This window comes from Photinus pyralis, unplaced genomic scaffold, assembly GCF_008802855.1.
Source record: "Photinus pyralis isolate 1611_PpyrPB1 unplaced genomic scaffold, Ppyr1.3 Ppyr1.4_LG2, whole genome shotgun sequence".
Classification (NCBI taxonomy): domain Eukaryota; kingdom Metazoa; phylum Arthropoda; class Insecta; order Coleoptera; family Lampyridae; genus Photinus; species Photinus pyralis.
In genome coordinates, this window is record NW_022170403.1 from 22,415,615 (window position 1) to 22,434,324 (window position 18,710).

Here is an 18,710-nt window from a genome sequence, read left to right on the forward strand (position 1 = left end):
TTTGAAAATAAATGACTCAAAGAAAATCTAAAAGATGTCCCATATATTCACGCTTATTGTGCCTTGTTAAGGAAGTGACATTGATGTTCGGTAAAATGTGAATCGACCTTAATAGCAGCGTATCACTTCAGCTTGAATTTTGAAACGTTCACATATGCCAGATAGTTCGTTCGTATGTATACAGGTAGGCCTGCAGTTGTCAGCGTTGATGTATGAGTAATGGTAAACAATACAATTTTATTTTCTCAACCACTTACAGTTTACCTGCTAAACAGTTGACCAATGACTTTATAGTTCGTCAGTCACACTAATATCCAGAAATAAAATTCCTTGCTCTAAAAGCGGAATAACCACAAATGAATAAACAAACTATAGACATGAGGAGAGTCATCTGTGGAATATGTAAGCTGCAAAAATTTTAATTAAAAAACATAAATATTTATAAAAATAAAATTAACAGTAAAAAATTGCGTTATTCCGTGCTTTAGTGAGTGTTAATATTATTAATATCATTGATTTTGATATTATGCCTTCCTCTTAGGTACTGGCACATTAATACTCATTAGATTGCATAAAGTATTTCTTATTGGTTTCACAGCCTCAACGGATTCTTCCCAGTTTGTAGAAGATAACAGATTCATTGCTTCGTCCAAATTTTCTTCGGGAATAGTACTGCTTTCTCCATAAACAATAAGGGATTCGTATAGACGACCAGATGTAGCTTTTCTTACGTAACTTTGCCGATGGCAGAGTAAGATACTAAGTTGTACCAAAGCAGTACTGCAAACCTTACTCTTGATCTACAAATAATAATATCAGTGATATATTTGCTTCTCAAGCAACTCAAACCTGAATAAACTGACACAATAAATCGATTCCATCAATTAATTTGTAAATGTTTTTACAACCTGCCAGTTCTAATTGAATCAACTTTAAAATTTTTTGAGGAAATTCAGAGTTTGCATCAGTTATAACGTTTGTTATACAGCCGGACCCCATGATTTTACTTAAAAATCTAAACATGGGAATCGATATTCGATCATTTCTCTGATAATCAAAAAATATTTGGTAGATTGCGTCACAATAATGAACAATTTGCGATAAACCTTTCTGGTTTTCCTCTAATTGAAAAAACTCAAATAAGCACGTGCTTGAATTTTTAACCTTAAAAGAAATGTTCACAGCTTAATTAAGAATAAGTTTTGCTTACTAATGTCTCCGTTAAGCCTCCAACACTACATACGAATCCAAGTAGCATGTTGTATGTATATGCAGGTAGTTCAATTAGCTTAACAAATTTTGGGAATGTAATCGCAGCAGAGTTCCAGTTTAAAAGCTCACATTCGTCTTCAGGGAACAGACTCAATAAAGTACTCTTGCTTGGGATGTTTGGAACATCAGGTTTACTAAAAAAAATCCATTGACGGCAAAAGAGTACAATTTGTAATACAAAGACATGTGTATTGCTAAAACAGAAACTTGTTCCAAAGGCTTCTTAATCTATGAAGAAGGTTTTGTTGTACAGTGGTAAATAAAATACTTTCATTACTAGTGACAGAACTCAGTCAGAACGTGAAACAACTCCCGAGTGCTTGAAATGTACTTTGGACACAATCTTTTTCTGCAAGCATCCCAAAACAATTAAGAAATCATACCTTTAACCAGACATTCAAATATTTGTATCATAGCAGCATTTTTCTAGGAAAATACTCAAACGTACGATTTTGAAGGCCAACAATTAAAAATGGACGGTTGATATTGGCTAACATTTTGGAAGATGGGGAGGGTGGCTTTCAAATGACTTGACAAAAGAAATAGTTTTACATAACTTCCTTCCCCCTTAGCGAGATCGGTTATAATTCCTGATCTCAAGAACAGAATGTCATGGGAAAATAAAACATTTAGATGAGGCTTATCCGAAGGTCATTAAGAGTAAATATTTTGAGTATTGGAAGGTCTCGACAAGTGTAAATGAGTACTACAAATGAGTTTTTTCTTTACATAGCATGTGCACAATGTATAACTATGTGTAACAACATTTTTTAAGATAGTTGGATGTCAAGAGCACTATAAAAAATTCCGCTTTATTGAGTTTTCCGCACTAAGGATAAATTTAGCTCCTCATAAAAACAAAACCACTCCATCAAATCACATTAAACTTTAGTATAGCTGCACAAACATTATAGAATTTACTTGCATAGCTCTCTGCGCTGTAATATCAATAAAGCAATGGCATTATTTGAAAAACACTTATTCTGTTTCTTTTTTGTAAAGCAATTTTTAAGTTTTTTATCACTGCATTTTGATTACATGTTATATAGTGAAGGTATCTGTACAACAAAACATATTTGGCCATCCGTTTCTCATGCTAACTTCTTCTAAAAACTACATTTCTACTGAATGAATAAAAGGCCGATTCAGAGTACCGTAACGGTATGAGGTACGAAATAAGAAATAAGCGGTAATGTAGGTCCGTAAGAGGTAAGGGAAGACCGTAAAACAATTGGTTCGTTGCACATGCGTGATTTGATTTTCTCGTTTGCGTCATATGTTGTCAAACTGACGTCCTTGTGGTTACTTACGTTTGAAGTTACGAGGTGAACAATTAAGTAATGAGATTGATTCCATAAAAACCGTATATTTAAAAATTATTCTACAGCTCTGCCATCCCCTTCACTTGGGCAGCTATAAACGATTCCAGCGCGTTTCCCACGCTTCCTAACATTTCTGGAATACTTCGACTGGGATGTCTGCGAGTACCCTCCTCACGCCGGCTTGGATGTCCGTAATCAACTTAAAATGGGTTCCTTTGACCACCGATTATGCTCTAGGGAACACAAAAAAGTCACAGGGTGCCATATATCGCGCGAATAAGGCGGCTGTTGGAACATAGCATTCCTTTAGAGGTCAAATACTGGGATATGCTGAGGGCGGTGTGGCAAGGCCCGTTGTCGTGATAAAGGATCCAGTTGTTTGCGATGTCTGGGCCGCACCCTGTCGCAATCTTTCGAGTACTTGGCGATAGTAGACTTAATTTACGGTTTGTCCCAGTGGAACAAATTCTTTGTAGACGATTCCACGGCTATCAAAAAAGGTAATGATCATCGTTTTTACCTTTGACTTGTTCATGAGAGCTTATTTCGGGCGAGGGGCGTGCGAAGACAACCATTGTGAATTTGGCGTTTGGTTTCCGAATCGTATTGGAAAAACCAGCTCTCATCGCCTATAATAACTCGATCAAGCAGCGTGAGATCGTTTTCCACATGCTCCAAACAGTCTTCTGCGACGGTCATTCAATGCTGCATTTGCTCCTCAGAAAGGTTCTTTGGAACTATCTTCGCGCACAACTTCTTCATTCCAAAATCGTCGGTGAAAATTTGTCTGACTGTTTCACGGTTCATACCCAGTTCGGAGGTCAACATTCGAACGGTTAAACGCCATGTGCATGGATTAGGGCGAGCACTCGCTGTGAATTCGCCTCAGTCCGCACCTCGACTGGTCTTCCGCTCCGCGCCTCGTCTTCTATGCTTTCACGCCCCTACTTAAACTCTTTATGCCATCGAAACACCTGGGCACGACTAAGAGCACTATCACTATGCATTTTTACGATTTTAGTGAACGTTTCCGAAGCTGTTTCGCCCAATCTGGCGCAAAATTGTATCGAGACGCGTTGCTCTCGATTTTGCTGCTCCATTTTAGTGACGAGCACCACCAACACGACCAGCAGGTGAACTAAACAAAAGAGCGATGGTAAGCATATCAAATCAATGGAAAAGGGAAGGATGCCGAGGAAGGGGAAAGGAATTTCAAGGTCGCAATTTCGCTACAAGCGCGGCAATAAAATCAGTCTCATTACTTAATTGTCTAACCTCGTATAGTACTTACCAAAGGTTAGTTTGCTTTTCATAGACGTAGGTAAACGAATATGGATAGTGACGAAATCATAATCATAGCGCTTCTAGTGTTAATACACCTTCAACACAAATGTTTAACGGTCGAATGCCTTCTCATCTTAATAAAAAGATATGAAAACGACAACACTGCGTGCAGCTGTCCAATCCTTTATAAAAATTCTGAATGTCACCATTATAATTTGAATGTTTATTTTTCTTATTTCTTATCGTTACCTCTTACCGCTTACCATTACGGAACTCTGAATCGGCCTTCGATTTTAAAAAATGCCCTTCACACCCAAACAAATGGATGTTTTAGCATTTTTGTTTGCCTTTGTCTAAAAAGTCTATATAAGCTGATGGATTAAAATTATTATCCAACAACCTCAACATATATTCAAATTACTAATATTCTCATTATAGTGCTATTCATACCTATGAATAAAGCTATAGAATATTTTTCCTGCCAGTGCGCGAGTTCTATCAATTTTCTCTACAGCCTGTTGTGCCACGCCTGACATTATCTTCGGAACTAATTCGGACGTTAGCACATCAGGTTTATGTTTAGCGAGTAATAGTGTTAATGTGTGTAAGGCTGACACTGATGCTTCGCGTACCCAAGCACCGATATCGCCACGATTATCCTGTGTATATTCTGAGAGACCACTTAAAAATGTTGTGTAGCACTTGTTTAAATATTCTTCCAAAAATTCTACAAAATTTCAATTCAATGTGGTCCAATTAAATACAACTTTATAATTACCTTTTTGCATACAATCTTCCATTGTAACACAAATAGAAGTGAGCCCTTTAATGGCGTCTCTCCTACTTTCCGCCCATTTTAATGTATCAGGCGTTATATGAGTTGCAGTTACTAAGGCATCTACTATTATTTGTAGATGTGGCAGTAATATGAATGAAGGCATTGCCCCTAAAGCAAGCGCGTGTCCCATTCTTATCACTTGAACACTTGAGGACAAAGAATCTATGTAATTTTTAATAACAACTGATTGATCTTGTTGAGATTTAGCAACATAGTATTCGTTCAAAAATGCAGGAAGTGCATCGACCGCTCCCATTCGTATATTCGTTACATCATAAGTCAAACACTCATTTAACAACTTGAGCCATTCGTCTGAAAAGAAGCTACATATATAACATTAAAATTGAATTAAGCCTTACCTATCACGCAATGCCCATGGAAAGGCATATGAGCCAATGAGCATTTGTTAATAAAATCACAACATGCATGCCTCATTAATTCCCCACCCAACCCTCGAAAATAAAATCGCTCTTGAAAATTTGGAATGAGATTCTGTGCTGATTCTATTAAATCAGGTCCAAGAAGAGTTTCTAGTTTCAAATTCTGTTCTTCGGCTAGTTTAGACAATGCATATATAATTTCACCAATAGCTAACACTGCTCCATGTCGCCTATTTAAATCAATACTTTCGGTTTTTTTGAATAAATTACCTAATACTGTCTGTACCATATAATCATGTGCCTGCCAAAGTAAAGACTATTGCAATAGTTTTTGTGTTTTGCTTATTTACCCTTGGCGTTAAATTATGTAAAGCTTTCGCAGTTAATTCTCTAATTGCAATATCCCAATGTTCTACTTTTCTATCAACCAGATGTTTGATAAGTGGCACAGTATACTCGACAAACTGCGCAATGTAAACACTTATATGCAAATACGCATTATTGCGTATGCTGACTTCAAAGAAATCTGCAGTTGTCAAAATGTCGATGCCATGAGGAAAGGTACCTTGGCGTCCAACATTCTCTTGAAAAGCAGCCGAAGCAGCTCGTCTACAATTGATCTGCAAAGATTAAAAAAATTAACAAGAATCTATCTAGTGCTTGTACATACTTCTCTATCAAAGCATGTAACCACAAGTAAAGCAGCCGCAATGTCTTTAACGAAAGGTCTGAGGACCTCCATTTCGTAAGCTCTGGCAAAGGACCAGCAAACGTAGCATGCTGAATCTCGTATATGAGAGCCAACAGACGAATATCCCCTAGGTTCATCGTAATCTAAAGCTTTTAGTATCACAGGTACAACTTCCGGTAGCCTTTGAGGTAAAATCAACCCTCTTCGCCCTAATAATCAATGTCACCTGTAGTGAAGAAAACCCTAGAGAAAACCCCAAGATGTGTTACCTAGCTCTGCAAGTGCAAGACAAGCACCATGCCATGTACCATCACTTTCCCTAGGATTAAACAGTTCTAATACAGATCCCACTACCTCGTCTGCCAGCTCTTTAGGCAGACGACCTGTAACTCGTCCAATTCCCTTCGCTGCTGACCATCTGTAACCAATACATCAACAATGTTCCTTGATGGAATTTTCTATAAATACCTTACAACACAGTCACTAGAACCTAATCCTTGAAACAATTGATCAACAACCTCTTCTACTTCATCTGGAACGTTAATATTTTCCTCACACTCATCACATGGCAATGAAGTACTAAAAGTTCCAGATCTGTAGTCACCTGCATGTAAATTTGCCATTAAAGATCTGCTTCCGCGTTGATACCTCCAAGTAGCAATTCGAGCAGGTAAAAATATCAAACCTAAAATGTAAATTCATTTAACAATTCAAGCTTTACTCTTTTCAAATGATATAATCATACATGATATATCATACATACACTGTTCAAGGTTCAATAGTTATTGCCTCGGAAGGTAGCAATTGAATTTTGTACTACTAATAAAAAAATAGTATACAGGGTGGTGACTTGCGTAACGCACCATAGGGATTTCAATGTAAAATTCATAACATGCGATTATTGGCTCCCCAAATTATTTTAGAGCAAAAATGTATTAAGGTTTTTTGTAGGAAAAAAATTTTTACGTCAATCAACCGTATTAGTTTTCAATTTTTTGCATAATAAAGACGGAAAATTGGAAAAATAAAACCCGCATCTTTTTCAATAATCAGCGATGCCATGGAATTTTCTAAAACGAAAAGATATCCAGTTGTGAATTAGCAGAAGTTCGAAATGGATTTTATAATCGACTTGGTTACTGTCTTGCAGTTGATGGTGACTTATTCGAACATTTATTGTAAATTGTTATATTAGGAAAGCGTTTTTAGTAATTTGATCTTTCTTTATGTTGAATTTGCTGTTCAAAATATAATACTTTTTGATAGAATTTGATTTGTTTTATAGCAGACATTCCATGGCATGACGGATATTGGCGTAGTTTTTGTATTATGAAATTCCATGGCATCACAGATTATTGAAAAAGATGGGGGTTTTATTTTTCCAATTTTCCGTCTTTATTATGCAAAAAATTGAAAACTAATACGGTTGATTGACGTAAAAAAAATTTTTCTACAAAAAACCTTAATACATTTTTGCTCTAAAATAATTTGGGGAGCCAATAATCGCATGTTATGAATTTTACATTGAAATCCCTATGATGCGTTACGCAAGTCACCACCCTGTATATACCACGGTAGACAAGTCCATTATTGCCTTCGCACCTCTACACCCCTAGGCGCAAGCGCCTCGGGATGTAATCTTGATACTCAGGCAATAATACTGGAATTTCATCACCCTAACATTGCCTATATGGGACAATAACTATTGAACGGGGTACACCTTAGACAAGGAAAGAGAGAGGACAGGTAATACTTTCAATAAAACTGTTACTACTTGTCACCAAGGCACGTCTGCCAGTGTCTTGACATACAAACAGCATTGTTGGGTGATAAAAATTATTCCTTTTATAGGACGAATGCAAATAAAATTTATTAAAACAGTAAATATTAATTACTTTACTAATTGTAATAGTTGAGAATTATATATTTAGAGTTTAATCCTTGGTTTAATGTCACCGGAAAATATGTGAACTACTTTCATAATAATTCAAATTGGTCAATAGAAAGCCTTTAGAACGACGCGGTACAGTCCGTGCTCCGAGTATTCTAAACTGAATAATGGTACTGTTTTGACAGTTTACGCTTCACGTCTTGTGTTCCTGTGTTTGCTTTGTTTTGCGTTTCCCGTCTCCAATTATACAAACTCGTCTTTTTCAAGAGCTTGGATTTATGTCTCGAGGTATGTAATATTATACATAAAGGGTTTTTTGATGTAAAACTATACCTAACCTTATGTTGAATTCTATAGAATTAATTGATGCAAAAATTGTTTCAGAAGCCCCAAGTCATGGGTTTCGAGAAAAGTTGTTCATTTTGAAGCTCGCAATATAATTCAACAAAAAGAACCTTGTCATTGAAGTTTCCTTATGAAACCTAGTTAGCTTCCGTTGAATTTGGCAGGTGGATTCGATTTATATTTAAAAAATGCAACGAATCGGATTAAGCTGAACGATGATCAAACAAACAAGACTGATTTTAATAAAACTGATCAGTGTATTTTAAGAAGAACTGTGCAAGGAGGATTACCATGATGTTCCAATGAATGCAATGCCTAGAGGTGCAGCTCATACCAAGGTTACCATCAAAATTCAATTGTGGTTATGGGTAACGCACTCATATTCACACACCAGAAGTGCATCAAAATTGAAAATTGTTCAAGAAAGTCTGATACCCTTAAATGTATTTTTACGTTTTTCCGAGCGTTTTTCTAAATCTAAGTACAATAGGTACATTTTTTACTCTTGCACGTGTAAAAAAGATTTGCTGTTGCAATATCCCCTTGATGTAAAATGTTATCCAAAACCCTCGGGTTGTCGCGTAGTCACCATTAATTTCGTTTTTCGGTGAGTGCTTGGGCGCTGACTTTAATAAAGAAACTCAGCGCTTAAAATGAACTGCATACGTACGACGGTGATTGTCCATGAGACTCTCAGACAACTACTTATGAATTCATTCGCGTAAATGGCGCGTCAGGCGAGAGAGACTAAGTGTTTGTATTAAATCGCCTGCCGCCACTGGAACACCACTCAAATAACGGTAACTTGCCCAGTTATTAACCCAATTTTTTTAATAAAAAGTTACTTTAAACGATTTCAAATGATAAAAATTATTAACAACATATTTTGCTACATATATGTAAAAGCATCTACTGAATAATAGCGGAAAGCGTAAAAATTATGAAGAAGACAGTTTGCTCTAAAATTTACCAAACGAATCTTTGCCTTTGAAACGAAATTCCTGGCTCCTTTTTGCCACTACGGCTTTTACATTTATAATAATAATACGCTTTTATTCCCCTTAAGTTTGTATAAATAACAAAAGAAATATATATTTTTAAAAAAAACTAACCTCGGGGAAAGGGACTACATTCAGCGCACAAAACACTGTTCTTCCATGTAGCCCCCATACAAAGTATAACTTGACATTTATAAGCTGAACCTCGAGCTGAACAAATAACTAATAAAGTCACAAACACTGTCTATAATTCATAAATTTCACCCTTTAAGATAGAAATAAATGTTGGTGACCTCGTTGGTGACACAAACAACTTTTGGCATCAAAATAATGGCCGTCAACTATTTTATACCACAAAATTCAAACGACAGCGTATATACGCGTTATCAATCCTCTCTCTTTTCTTGTCTAAGGAGTATACCTACTACTTCAATGACTATGATAAACAATTTTGACATCATGAACCTACACCTAAAAATGGCCAAAGAAAAATGGGGGAAATTATTTCTCAACTCATTCTGTAACATTCAACTTTAGAAAATAAATAAATGAGAAACAGACCACAGTTTGTAGTACATGTGTATCAAGGTTGAGAAATAGTCACATTTGGCAATAGTAGGTCAAAAGTTCTCTTGTAGTATCCCCGACATAGACGTGAAGGTATGCAATAATGTGATCAAATTGAGAAGGGTGGATGAAAAAACACCTTCTTGGAGGGTCCTGGTGCAAAGAGTATCAACAAACTGGGATGAAGAGAAGGATCAGACAGGTGGAGACAAAAGGGGAATACCTCGGGGAATACGATCTTCCAGTAAGAGAGAGAATGGTCGATGAACAAGCCCCAAAAGCTACACAAGCACAAAGAAGGAGAAATGAGCGATAATTGCGTACATGAAAGAGAGAATTGAAAAAGTTGGTGTAATGAACGGATAAAGAAATTAAAAAAAAAAACGCAAAGAAACAATAAACTACTGATTGCGAAAATAGAGACTGGAGAGACGGCATACAGTGAAAAACTTGGAGCGTCGTGATAGCAATGTTATAGTACAGAAATTATATAAAGAAAACTTTAAATCGAGCTTTATGGTGTTGCGGGAGTGGCCCTAAATTACCCACCTAAAAAGGTTTAAAAAACGTAAGGGATAAAGGAAAAGCAATGAAACCTTGTCTTCTATATAAGGAGGCTGTAGCAATGGAGGGAGATTTGGCTAGGAGGATTAAAGAAAAAATGTCTGATAGTCACTAAACTAGAGAACTAGAAAGATAGATACTCTGTAGAAGGCATGGGAAATTGGTTAACTTTGCTTCTGAGAAAGGAAAACTGCAGAAGTGTACCACACAATGGATAATTTAAAGAAACGTTAGAGCAGATTAAGAAGAGCATGAGGAATTACCAGTGTTAAACAGGCAATTATTTATATTAAGTTACCTATCCGTTGAATGTTTTTGTAAACAAGTTTTTGAATGTTGGTGCCAGGATTAACTTTAAATTCAGCATTAATAATCCACTTCAATAAATAAGGAGCATGGTGAATTAAGTCTTCTCTTTTTCCATGTTTTAATACCATAGCCACAGATGCCAAACACCCGTACTTAACAAAAACTATACTGTCAGATGCAATGCTTAATTTACACGCCCATTCAAAAAAAGAAGACAAATGTTGTTCCTTCACATCATATCTGTAAGTAAATCCATTAGACACTCTATAAAAATCCTAAGTTACCGTACCTAGTTAAAAATCTAGCAGCTAAATAAGCTGCCGCATCTCTACATTTGTCGGGAACAAGTGCATACTGCTTACATACATTCATTACACGACTCATTATAGGTTTTTGACTGTCATCGCTTGAGGAGTTGAAGCCGTCTAAACGAGACATATGAAAAGGAATCATGACTATGATTGAAAGCCATAAGAGTAATACGTATCGAGTTGACCATGTCTCAGAGTCTTCCTTGTCTTGCAATTCCAACAATTGCAAAACTGGTTCAAAATCGGATACCTACAATTTGCCAATGAAAATAAGAAAATTTGACAATAGCTGACCTCATGAGGTAAATGGCGCACTATAACTTTGTAGCCCCTAACTTTAATAACCACGAACATATACTTAAACACTGCATGTTTCGCTTTATCAGAAATTGACCTATCTCTAATCAACGTTATAAATTTATCTAATAACTGATCGATGTGAGAGTCTAACAAGTGTGGTTGTTCTTGATATTGTCCCAAAATAAAAGTGAATCTTTCATATGCTCTTTCATTGATGGAGGTCTGATCAAAAACAACCGTTTTTAAATTATCAATCATTTTCATAACTTCATCGACTTCAGCAAAGTATTCTAGGGCACATCCCAATCCAAACGGTTCCTCATCTTTATGAATTATATCTTCAGATTTCTCTGGTTTTATAGACATGCTTTCAATAATTTATTTTAAAACAAAAAGTACAAATTTGACAAACGGATGACAGCAGACAACTTCGACTATGAAAGATGACAACAACAAGGAGTGAAGGATGGTTTACACCTGCGTACTGTGTTGCGTTTGCGTTATACACCCTTGAGCGACACCGAAGTGATTATACAAGGTGCGTTCGATTATCTTTTCTGGGGGAGTAGAGCGTACGGTCATTGTATATAATACATATACAATGGTACGGTGGAAACGGGCACGTGATCACTGGAGCAATTAGAGCGCTCGGTAAGATTTTTAGCGCATTTTTGCAAATTTATTTGTAAAAAGTAGCTTTTAATCTCACTTTGGCTGACTGGCTGGCTGGCTGGCAGCAAATGTGGCCGCGTAGAAGAACTCTTGTAGAAAGCCAACGGGTGTACGTGTATCTATAAGGCCGTGTAATTGGTCAACCTTAGGGACAGGGCTACATGATGTGGGGTTGGCGACATCTGGGCGTCATCCTCGAGCGTAGTTTACTAACGTGAAGGTTTTTCAGTTTTTTGCTATTTTCTACTACAGTTTTGGTCCGATTCTTTTCAAATTGGTGTCGTCGTAAAGATGTTGTAAACGCGCACAACTCCTGCATGGCGGAATTTTGTTTTTTGTCCTAGGGGCGAAATTAACGACCTTTTTCAAGGCCCGCGCGCGCGTCTTCGAGAGGTAGTCAACTTCGGGCGCCTTTTACCTTCCGTTGCGAATTTTGTCACGCGGTTTAACGGTTCGTAAATCTCGAATCGCTGTCTCTCTTTCTCGTGTCGCCAATAGAAGCTTGAGTAATGAGAAGTGCCCCAAAAATTAAGTACTATCTTGAAAGGTTCCACCCTGTATATACAGCTTACGACGATACATACATTTTTGAGAGTTGGCAACCATGCAATTTCTAGGTGGGAAAAAAGTTGCCTGCGCCACCTAGAAAGCACGAACGGGAGTTACGTTTGGGATCTTGTCTCGAATGGCGGTCGTGAACGTTTCGTTCCATAAATGGTTGTTGTTATTTTGTGTTATTTAATGCAGGTAGTAATTTTTGCATTTCTTTATATCGTATTTGTGTTTTGTATGCCGCATTTTATATTTGTTGTGTGTTTGAATCTCTGTTTTTGAAATTTACTTTGTTTAACCGCAATGCAATCATATGTGTGATACCGTTATGCTATTGTTTTTAATTGTTTACATTTTTGGTGTAATGTTTGCTTAATTTATGTTTATTGATGTTGATTACTTGGTCTTGTCCTTGAAGTTACATTCATATAAGTTTTCATTTTATTTTAATACTCATGTGGAAATTGCTGATTCGTTTGATGTATGTACTGACTTGTTGTATGTTACTAACAATTTTCTCCGTGAATGAAGCAGTCTCGGGAAGGTGGAAAAAGAAACTGTAGTCTATATTTATTTGTTAGGGCACCTAATTCCGTGCACTGTCTTCGACATCCAACTGTAGGTTCGAAACCCCGAAACCAGGGGCGGACTACCCATCTTGCAGGAGCGAGATTACGCTAATCAAAGCTCTTCAGTTTAGAATCTATGTGTGATAAATGAGTGGCGATTCATTAATTTCCACATATTTTGTTTTTAGTCAAATTTGCCTACAAGGCCATGTAGTTTTCCATCTTGCTTTCAACAAAACGACTTTATTGCACCAAAGATGAGTCACATCCTGTACTTTTAACCCTTTCTCAGAATCTTGGTACCTGCTTCTACCTGACCCATTGTCCCCAAAAACTTGCTTTTAACCTTGAGTGTAACCAACATTGTGTATATGCATTTACTATCTTTGTTAACTACTGCTTAAACTTTTACAAAATATTTTGTTAATTAACTTTTGGACTGTTTTAATCAAACTGCAAGGTTTTTCTTACGTCGTACTCTTTTTATCCTTGGCAGTGACTTTTTGCGAGAGTACGACACCTTTTGGCTTTGTTTGTTTTGTTTATATTAATGTACATCAACTAAATTTCCGGGTTTTCACAATCATAATAATTACGATCATTATTAAACAAACTTCTCACAATTTCAGTGTTTTATTTAAAATTCCTTCCCTACTGTGCTTCAGGTCAAAGCGTTGTCTACAACTAACGTAAGGAGGCCCTGCCTTAGATGTTTTATCACGTGCCACTTTTCAAATTTAAGCGGGTACTTGTTTAGTTTTAGAGGGAATAGTCATTCGGGTGGCCATTTTATAAAACGTTGCCGGGTTTATTTTATTTCCGTGTTCTTGTAGTGTGAAGTTAGCGTAGAACCTGGGGGTTAAGTACACTACAATCTTGTGGAAGGCTTTTAGCGAAATCCACCAAAATGTGGGTGTAATATAAGTATGCACCGAAAAAGGAAAGCCTCCGACAAGATCTAACGGATGGTGGAGTGAAAACTTCAAACGCGAATTTGGGGTGAACGGAGCGTCGGAAGTGGGTACCGCCAAAGGGAATGTGGTAGCCCGCGACACGATCTTCCTGATGGTGGAGTCAAATCTTCAAACGCGAATTGCGGGTGAACGGGTAGTCGTAGGTGGGTACCGCCAAAGGGAATGTGGTAGCCGGCGACACGATCTTACTGATGGTGGAGTCAAATCTTCAAACGCGAATTGCGGGCGAACGGAACGTCGGAAGTGGGTACAGTCAAAGGGAATGTGGTATCCCCCGACACGATCTTACAGATGATGGATTCAAATCTTCAATTGCGCATTGGAAGGGAACGGGACATCGGAAATGGATACCGACAAAGGGAATATGGTAGCCCCCGACAAGATTTTACTGATGGTGGAGTCAAAACTTATTAAACGCGAATTGCGGGTACACGCGGAAAATGGGAAGCGGGTACCGACAAAGTGAATGTAGTAGCCTTCGACAAGATCTTTTATTGATGGTTGAGTCAAATGTGGCTAATAGAATACTGATCTGCCACACAAAAATGCGCTGAAGTTCCTTCGATCCCACACGAGGACTTTGACAATTTTTTTTAAATAAGCCATGTCAGGCCATAGCAACTTTAGGATACATTTTTCTTAAACTTACCCTTGACTTCACATGGCACGCGCTGACATCACAATTCATTGTGAACCAACCTTCAATTATTTGTAGGTCATGTGCACCTGGTATTCTACTAATTTGATCTATTCAATACATAAATGAAGAAAATAAGAAAATAAATAACGCAAACAATTACAATAAATGTTCGAAGTGTCCTCCTTGACATTTTAAGTACCTAATAACCTAACCAATGAATAAAGATTATTCATTGAACCCGATTGAACCTAACCGATTTCGTAATTAAATTGGACGGCGGTATTTTTAAAAATGTGACAACTGTCAATTGTATCTACTACTCATTTGAACTACTCAATAGATTGATGTGTTTTTTTTTAATCGAACATAGGGAAATTACATTGCATACAAACTCCTATGTTCGCATTTAAAAACCAGGTGTCAAATTCTTGACAGAATAGCTTCCTAGCTGAAACCAAAAATTGCCAACATATGTATGCACTTACAGACGTGTTGCGCATGCGCAGAAATGCAATTTTCTTATTTATGGAACAATTAAAACTTCCCGTCTGTAACTGCGTACATATGTTGGCAATTTTTGGTTTCAGCTAGGAAGCTATTCTGTCAAGAATTTGACACCTGGTTTTACTTGGAACACCTTATCTACATCAATTTCTTTTTTTTTATGCATACATACATACATTTTTGAGAAACGGTAGGTAAAGCTGTTTGCACCTCCTGCTATATGCAGGAGACTGTTTTGTGCTAAAGGTTGCGAACGACAATGACAATGACAACGACAATAAGATCTTAAGCCCGAGGTACATTAGTGCATTGATCCGTCTTTATTTCTTACTCTGAGGATCCGATACGTTGATGCGATTTGTCGATTAGTTTGGTCGGTGCAGTGCGTGATGCATGTGCTCTATACATTATGCATAATCGATGCCACGATTTGGTTGGAGTGCGGTGCATGAATGGAGTCTAGATTTAACTACCAATGCAACAAATCAAGCATCAAACAACGTTGATAGACCGAGAGCCCGCGTAGAAAATACCTCGTCATAGGGTACAAAAGGTTTGATGTAACTAGGCCGTAGAATGTCACCGTGTGATTCCAAAATCGCCCGTCTGCCGGGCCGCGGCGGTCAACTTAGCGTGGGGGCGAATTTTAAAAACTGTTCCAAATCAGATAATACCTCGTCACTGGTACACGTATGATTTTTTGCAATCTGATTCGGAAATGTGCACCAAATTCATAGTTGCAGCGGCAACTTTCCCGAGCAGACGTACATTCAAACATTCAAAAATTGTTAAATAGCTCGTCATGAGGTACTACACGCTCAAAATAAAGCTCTTTGAATGTAGAATTTGGGAAAACCATGAAAAACGCGGCAGACGGTCGCATAACTATAGCAGACACCTTTGAAATTTGTAGTTCCATCTTCGTTTAACGCATTACTCCCCGTGCGGTAAAGCGAGACCACTGTCACTCAAGCACGTTCTGCTTGTAAAGCAGATCTACAGCTGGAAGTAGGTACCTACACCTAAATTAAATGTAGGCATTCCACAAATAATAGGATTTATGTTACAAAACATGAACACAAATATTAAAAAACGCTATAAAAAGTGTTTAGAATGGCAATATAACAAAAAAAACGAATACGCTAGGGGTGCGGGGGTATATACTAAAACTAAGGGAAATCTTCCATTAAATATCCCCATAACTATCTATTATCTATCTATATTCGTTGTTTCATTTTACCAAAATTGCAAATTACACCCGATGGTTCGTTTTGAAATGAAAGTCTTGTATAGGTATATCGTTACGGCATTTGACATTGTTTTATTATTTTGAATTTTAGCACCATCAATGTTTTTTGTAATGTGATTTCATATAATGTCATTAATTTTTATTTTAATATCTAAACAAAATTCACCAGGTGATATTGATTGAAAGAGTTGAAAATTCAGTTTACGATAAACGGAAAACAAGTCTTGTGTCTCCCTCTGCATACGTATACAGTTGAGGCTGTTTTGAACTTCCCTATGTATATAGCCATAAACTATAAAATTTGTAACATATATCTTCTTCTTCACAATTTACCTCGCAATTTACATACCGGGTTGATTTTCCCAAACCGCACGGTCCGTATACTAAAATCGAACATGCAGAATTAACATAAGAAAAAGGTTTTTTGTAGATCGTTGCTCCCCATGTTAACTTTGAGGGTTTATAATGACTCCAATCGAAAGAAGATTTTTTTCTCATCTAATGATGTATGAAATAGTTCATTTTCAGGTGTATTTCTCATTATTTTAGCACAAATTCGGCAATAAATCCAATTACCAAAATCATGGTTAGCCATGGCGAGTAAGACAAAAAGCAGATTCAAACGTTATTCAAATCCAAATCAATATTAGCTTCTGATAACTGGCATCAATTTTTTTGTAAAATGCAGTTCACTGAGGAAAAAGTTTTTATAATAAACAACGTTTACAGCGGAAATATTTACTCTTGTACGCGATATTGTACATTTTAATGAGCGTCCATGGATAATTGAGCGTCCCATTCCGTCTGTGTCAAAAGCCACTATGCGATAAAAAATGAGTTGCTGTCGAGTCGCCTTTGGAATTTTTGTTTACATGGGAAATCGTGCTTAATTTGAACTTCCAAAGGCGACTCGACAGCAACTCATTTATGATCGCACGTTGTTTCAATTCTTCAGAAAATTTCCATGGCGTAACATGATTTTGTTAATTGGATTTATTGACGAATTTTTGATAAAATAATGAGAAATACACATTGATGGTGCCAAAATTCAAAATAGTAAAATAATGTAAATGCCGTAACGATACCTATACAAGACTTTCATTTCAAAACGAACCATTGCAATTTTGATAAAATAAATCGATGAAGTTTTAAAGACACCTTCATTTAGATAGTTATGGGGATATTTAATGGAAGATTTCCCTCAGTTTTGGCATTTACCGCCGCACCCCTTGCGTACCTATTCGTTTGTTTTTGTTATATTGCCATTCTAAACACTTTTATAACGGTTTGTATTTCATAAATCCTATTATTTGTGGAAGCCTGCATTTAATTTAGGTGTAGGTACCTACTTCCAGCTGTAGATCCGTTTTTACAAGCAGCGCGTGCTTGAGTGACAGCGCTCTCGCTTTACCGCACGGGGAGTAATGCGTTAAACGAAGATGGAGCTACAAATTTCAAAGGCGTCTGCTATAGTTATACGACCGTCTGACGCGTTTTTCATGGTTTTCCCAAATTCTACATTCAAAGAGCTTTATTTTAAGCTATAATTCGAGCGTGTACCTTATGACGAGGTATTTAACAATTTTTGAATGTTTTTAAACGCGTCTGCTCGGGAAAGTTGCCCAGATAAATCGTCTGCTGCTGCAACTATGAATTTGGTGCACATTTCCGAATCAGATTGTAAAAAAATCATACGTGTACCAGTGACGAGGTAGTATGTGATTTGGAACAGTATTCAAAATTCGCCCCCACGCTAAGTTGACCGCCGCGGGCCGGCAGACGGGCGATTTTGGAATCACACGGTGTCATTATACTGCCTAGTTACATCAAACCTTTTGTACCCTATGACGAGGTATTTTCTACGCGGGCTCTCGGTCTATGATGCGTCGATGTAGTACACTTTCCTTCGATGATTCGTCGAAAATAGGGTTGCCACATTGACGGCGTTGAATTCCGGGACACCATCCCTCCGTGAACCAAAATTATGACCGGGTAAAAACATACCACATTCAAATATTTATTGGGTAACTATTTCGTTTGTAACTTTCACAATTTTGGTAAACAAATTGTTGTTTTTTGTTGCAATTTTTGTATTGTTACTATATTTAATTTTTTTTTAATGTCATACCTATTAATCCCATTATATTTTTTAATGCACAAATTAACGCAACAGAAAAAATATTTTAATAAAAAAACTGGATGTTAATATGTTCGCAATGTATGTAGATTTATGTTTCTCATGTAGCCTATGTCCGGCAGACGGCCATACGCAATCTGGCAACCCTGCAAACACTATAAATTCTATTGATAGCAACTTTCGCCCGTATGGAAAGGGGTTTTTACATTGCATTTCAGGTGGATATAATAATATTTATTTCATGCATAGTTAACAAAAGAAACTTACATTCAGCAAAACATTGAAGAAATCTAACATAATATACATGCTAATAAGTTTAATAATTACATATTAATACATGG

General features: G+C 37.0%; 1 protein-coding gene across 1 annotated transcript; it reads right to left on the reverse strand.

The window, feature by feature from the left end:
• Positions 1 to 403: 403 nt before the first annotated feature.
• LOC116164943 (tubulin-specific chaperone D) lies at positions 404 to 11,509 on the reverse strand. Its single transcript, XM_031479204.1, has 13 exons — positions 11,067 to 11,509; positions 10,751 to 11,022; positions 10,451 to 10,701; positions 6,256 to 6,472; positions 6,057 to 6,205; positions 5,767 to 5,996; positions 5,447 to 5,716; positions 5,076 to 5,397; positions 4,657 to 5,028; positions 4,329 to 4,605; positions 1,211 to 1,406; positions 850 to 1,164; positions 404 to 800 (listed from the first exon to the last, which is right to left on the reverse strand). Exons 1-13 carry the CDS (start codon positions 11,436 to 11,438, stop codon positions 525 to 527), a joined length of 3,519 nt encoding a protein of 1,172 aa, XP_031335064.1. The 5' UTR covers positions 11,439 to 11,509; the 3' UTR covers positions 404 to 524.
• Between the last annotated feature and the right edge of the window lie 7,201 nt (positions 11,510 to 18,710).

Excerpts from the sequence above, each read along its gene's own strand:
- LOC116164943 (XM_031479204.1), bottom strand. The coding sequence starts at position 11,438 with ATGTCTATAAAACCAGAGAAATCTGAAGATATAATTCATAAAGATGAG. Across the intron at positions 10,702-10,750 it reads GCTGCTAGATTTTTAACTAG|ATATGATGTGAAGGAACAAC; the intron begins GTACGGTAACTT and ends ATTTACTTACAG. Across the intron at positions 1,165-1,210 it reads GAGGCTTAACGGAGACATTA|GTTAAAAATTCAAGCACGTG; the intron begins GTAAGCAAAACT and ends ATTTCTTTTAAG.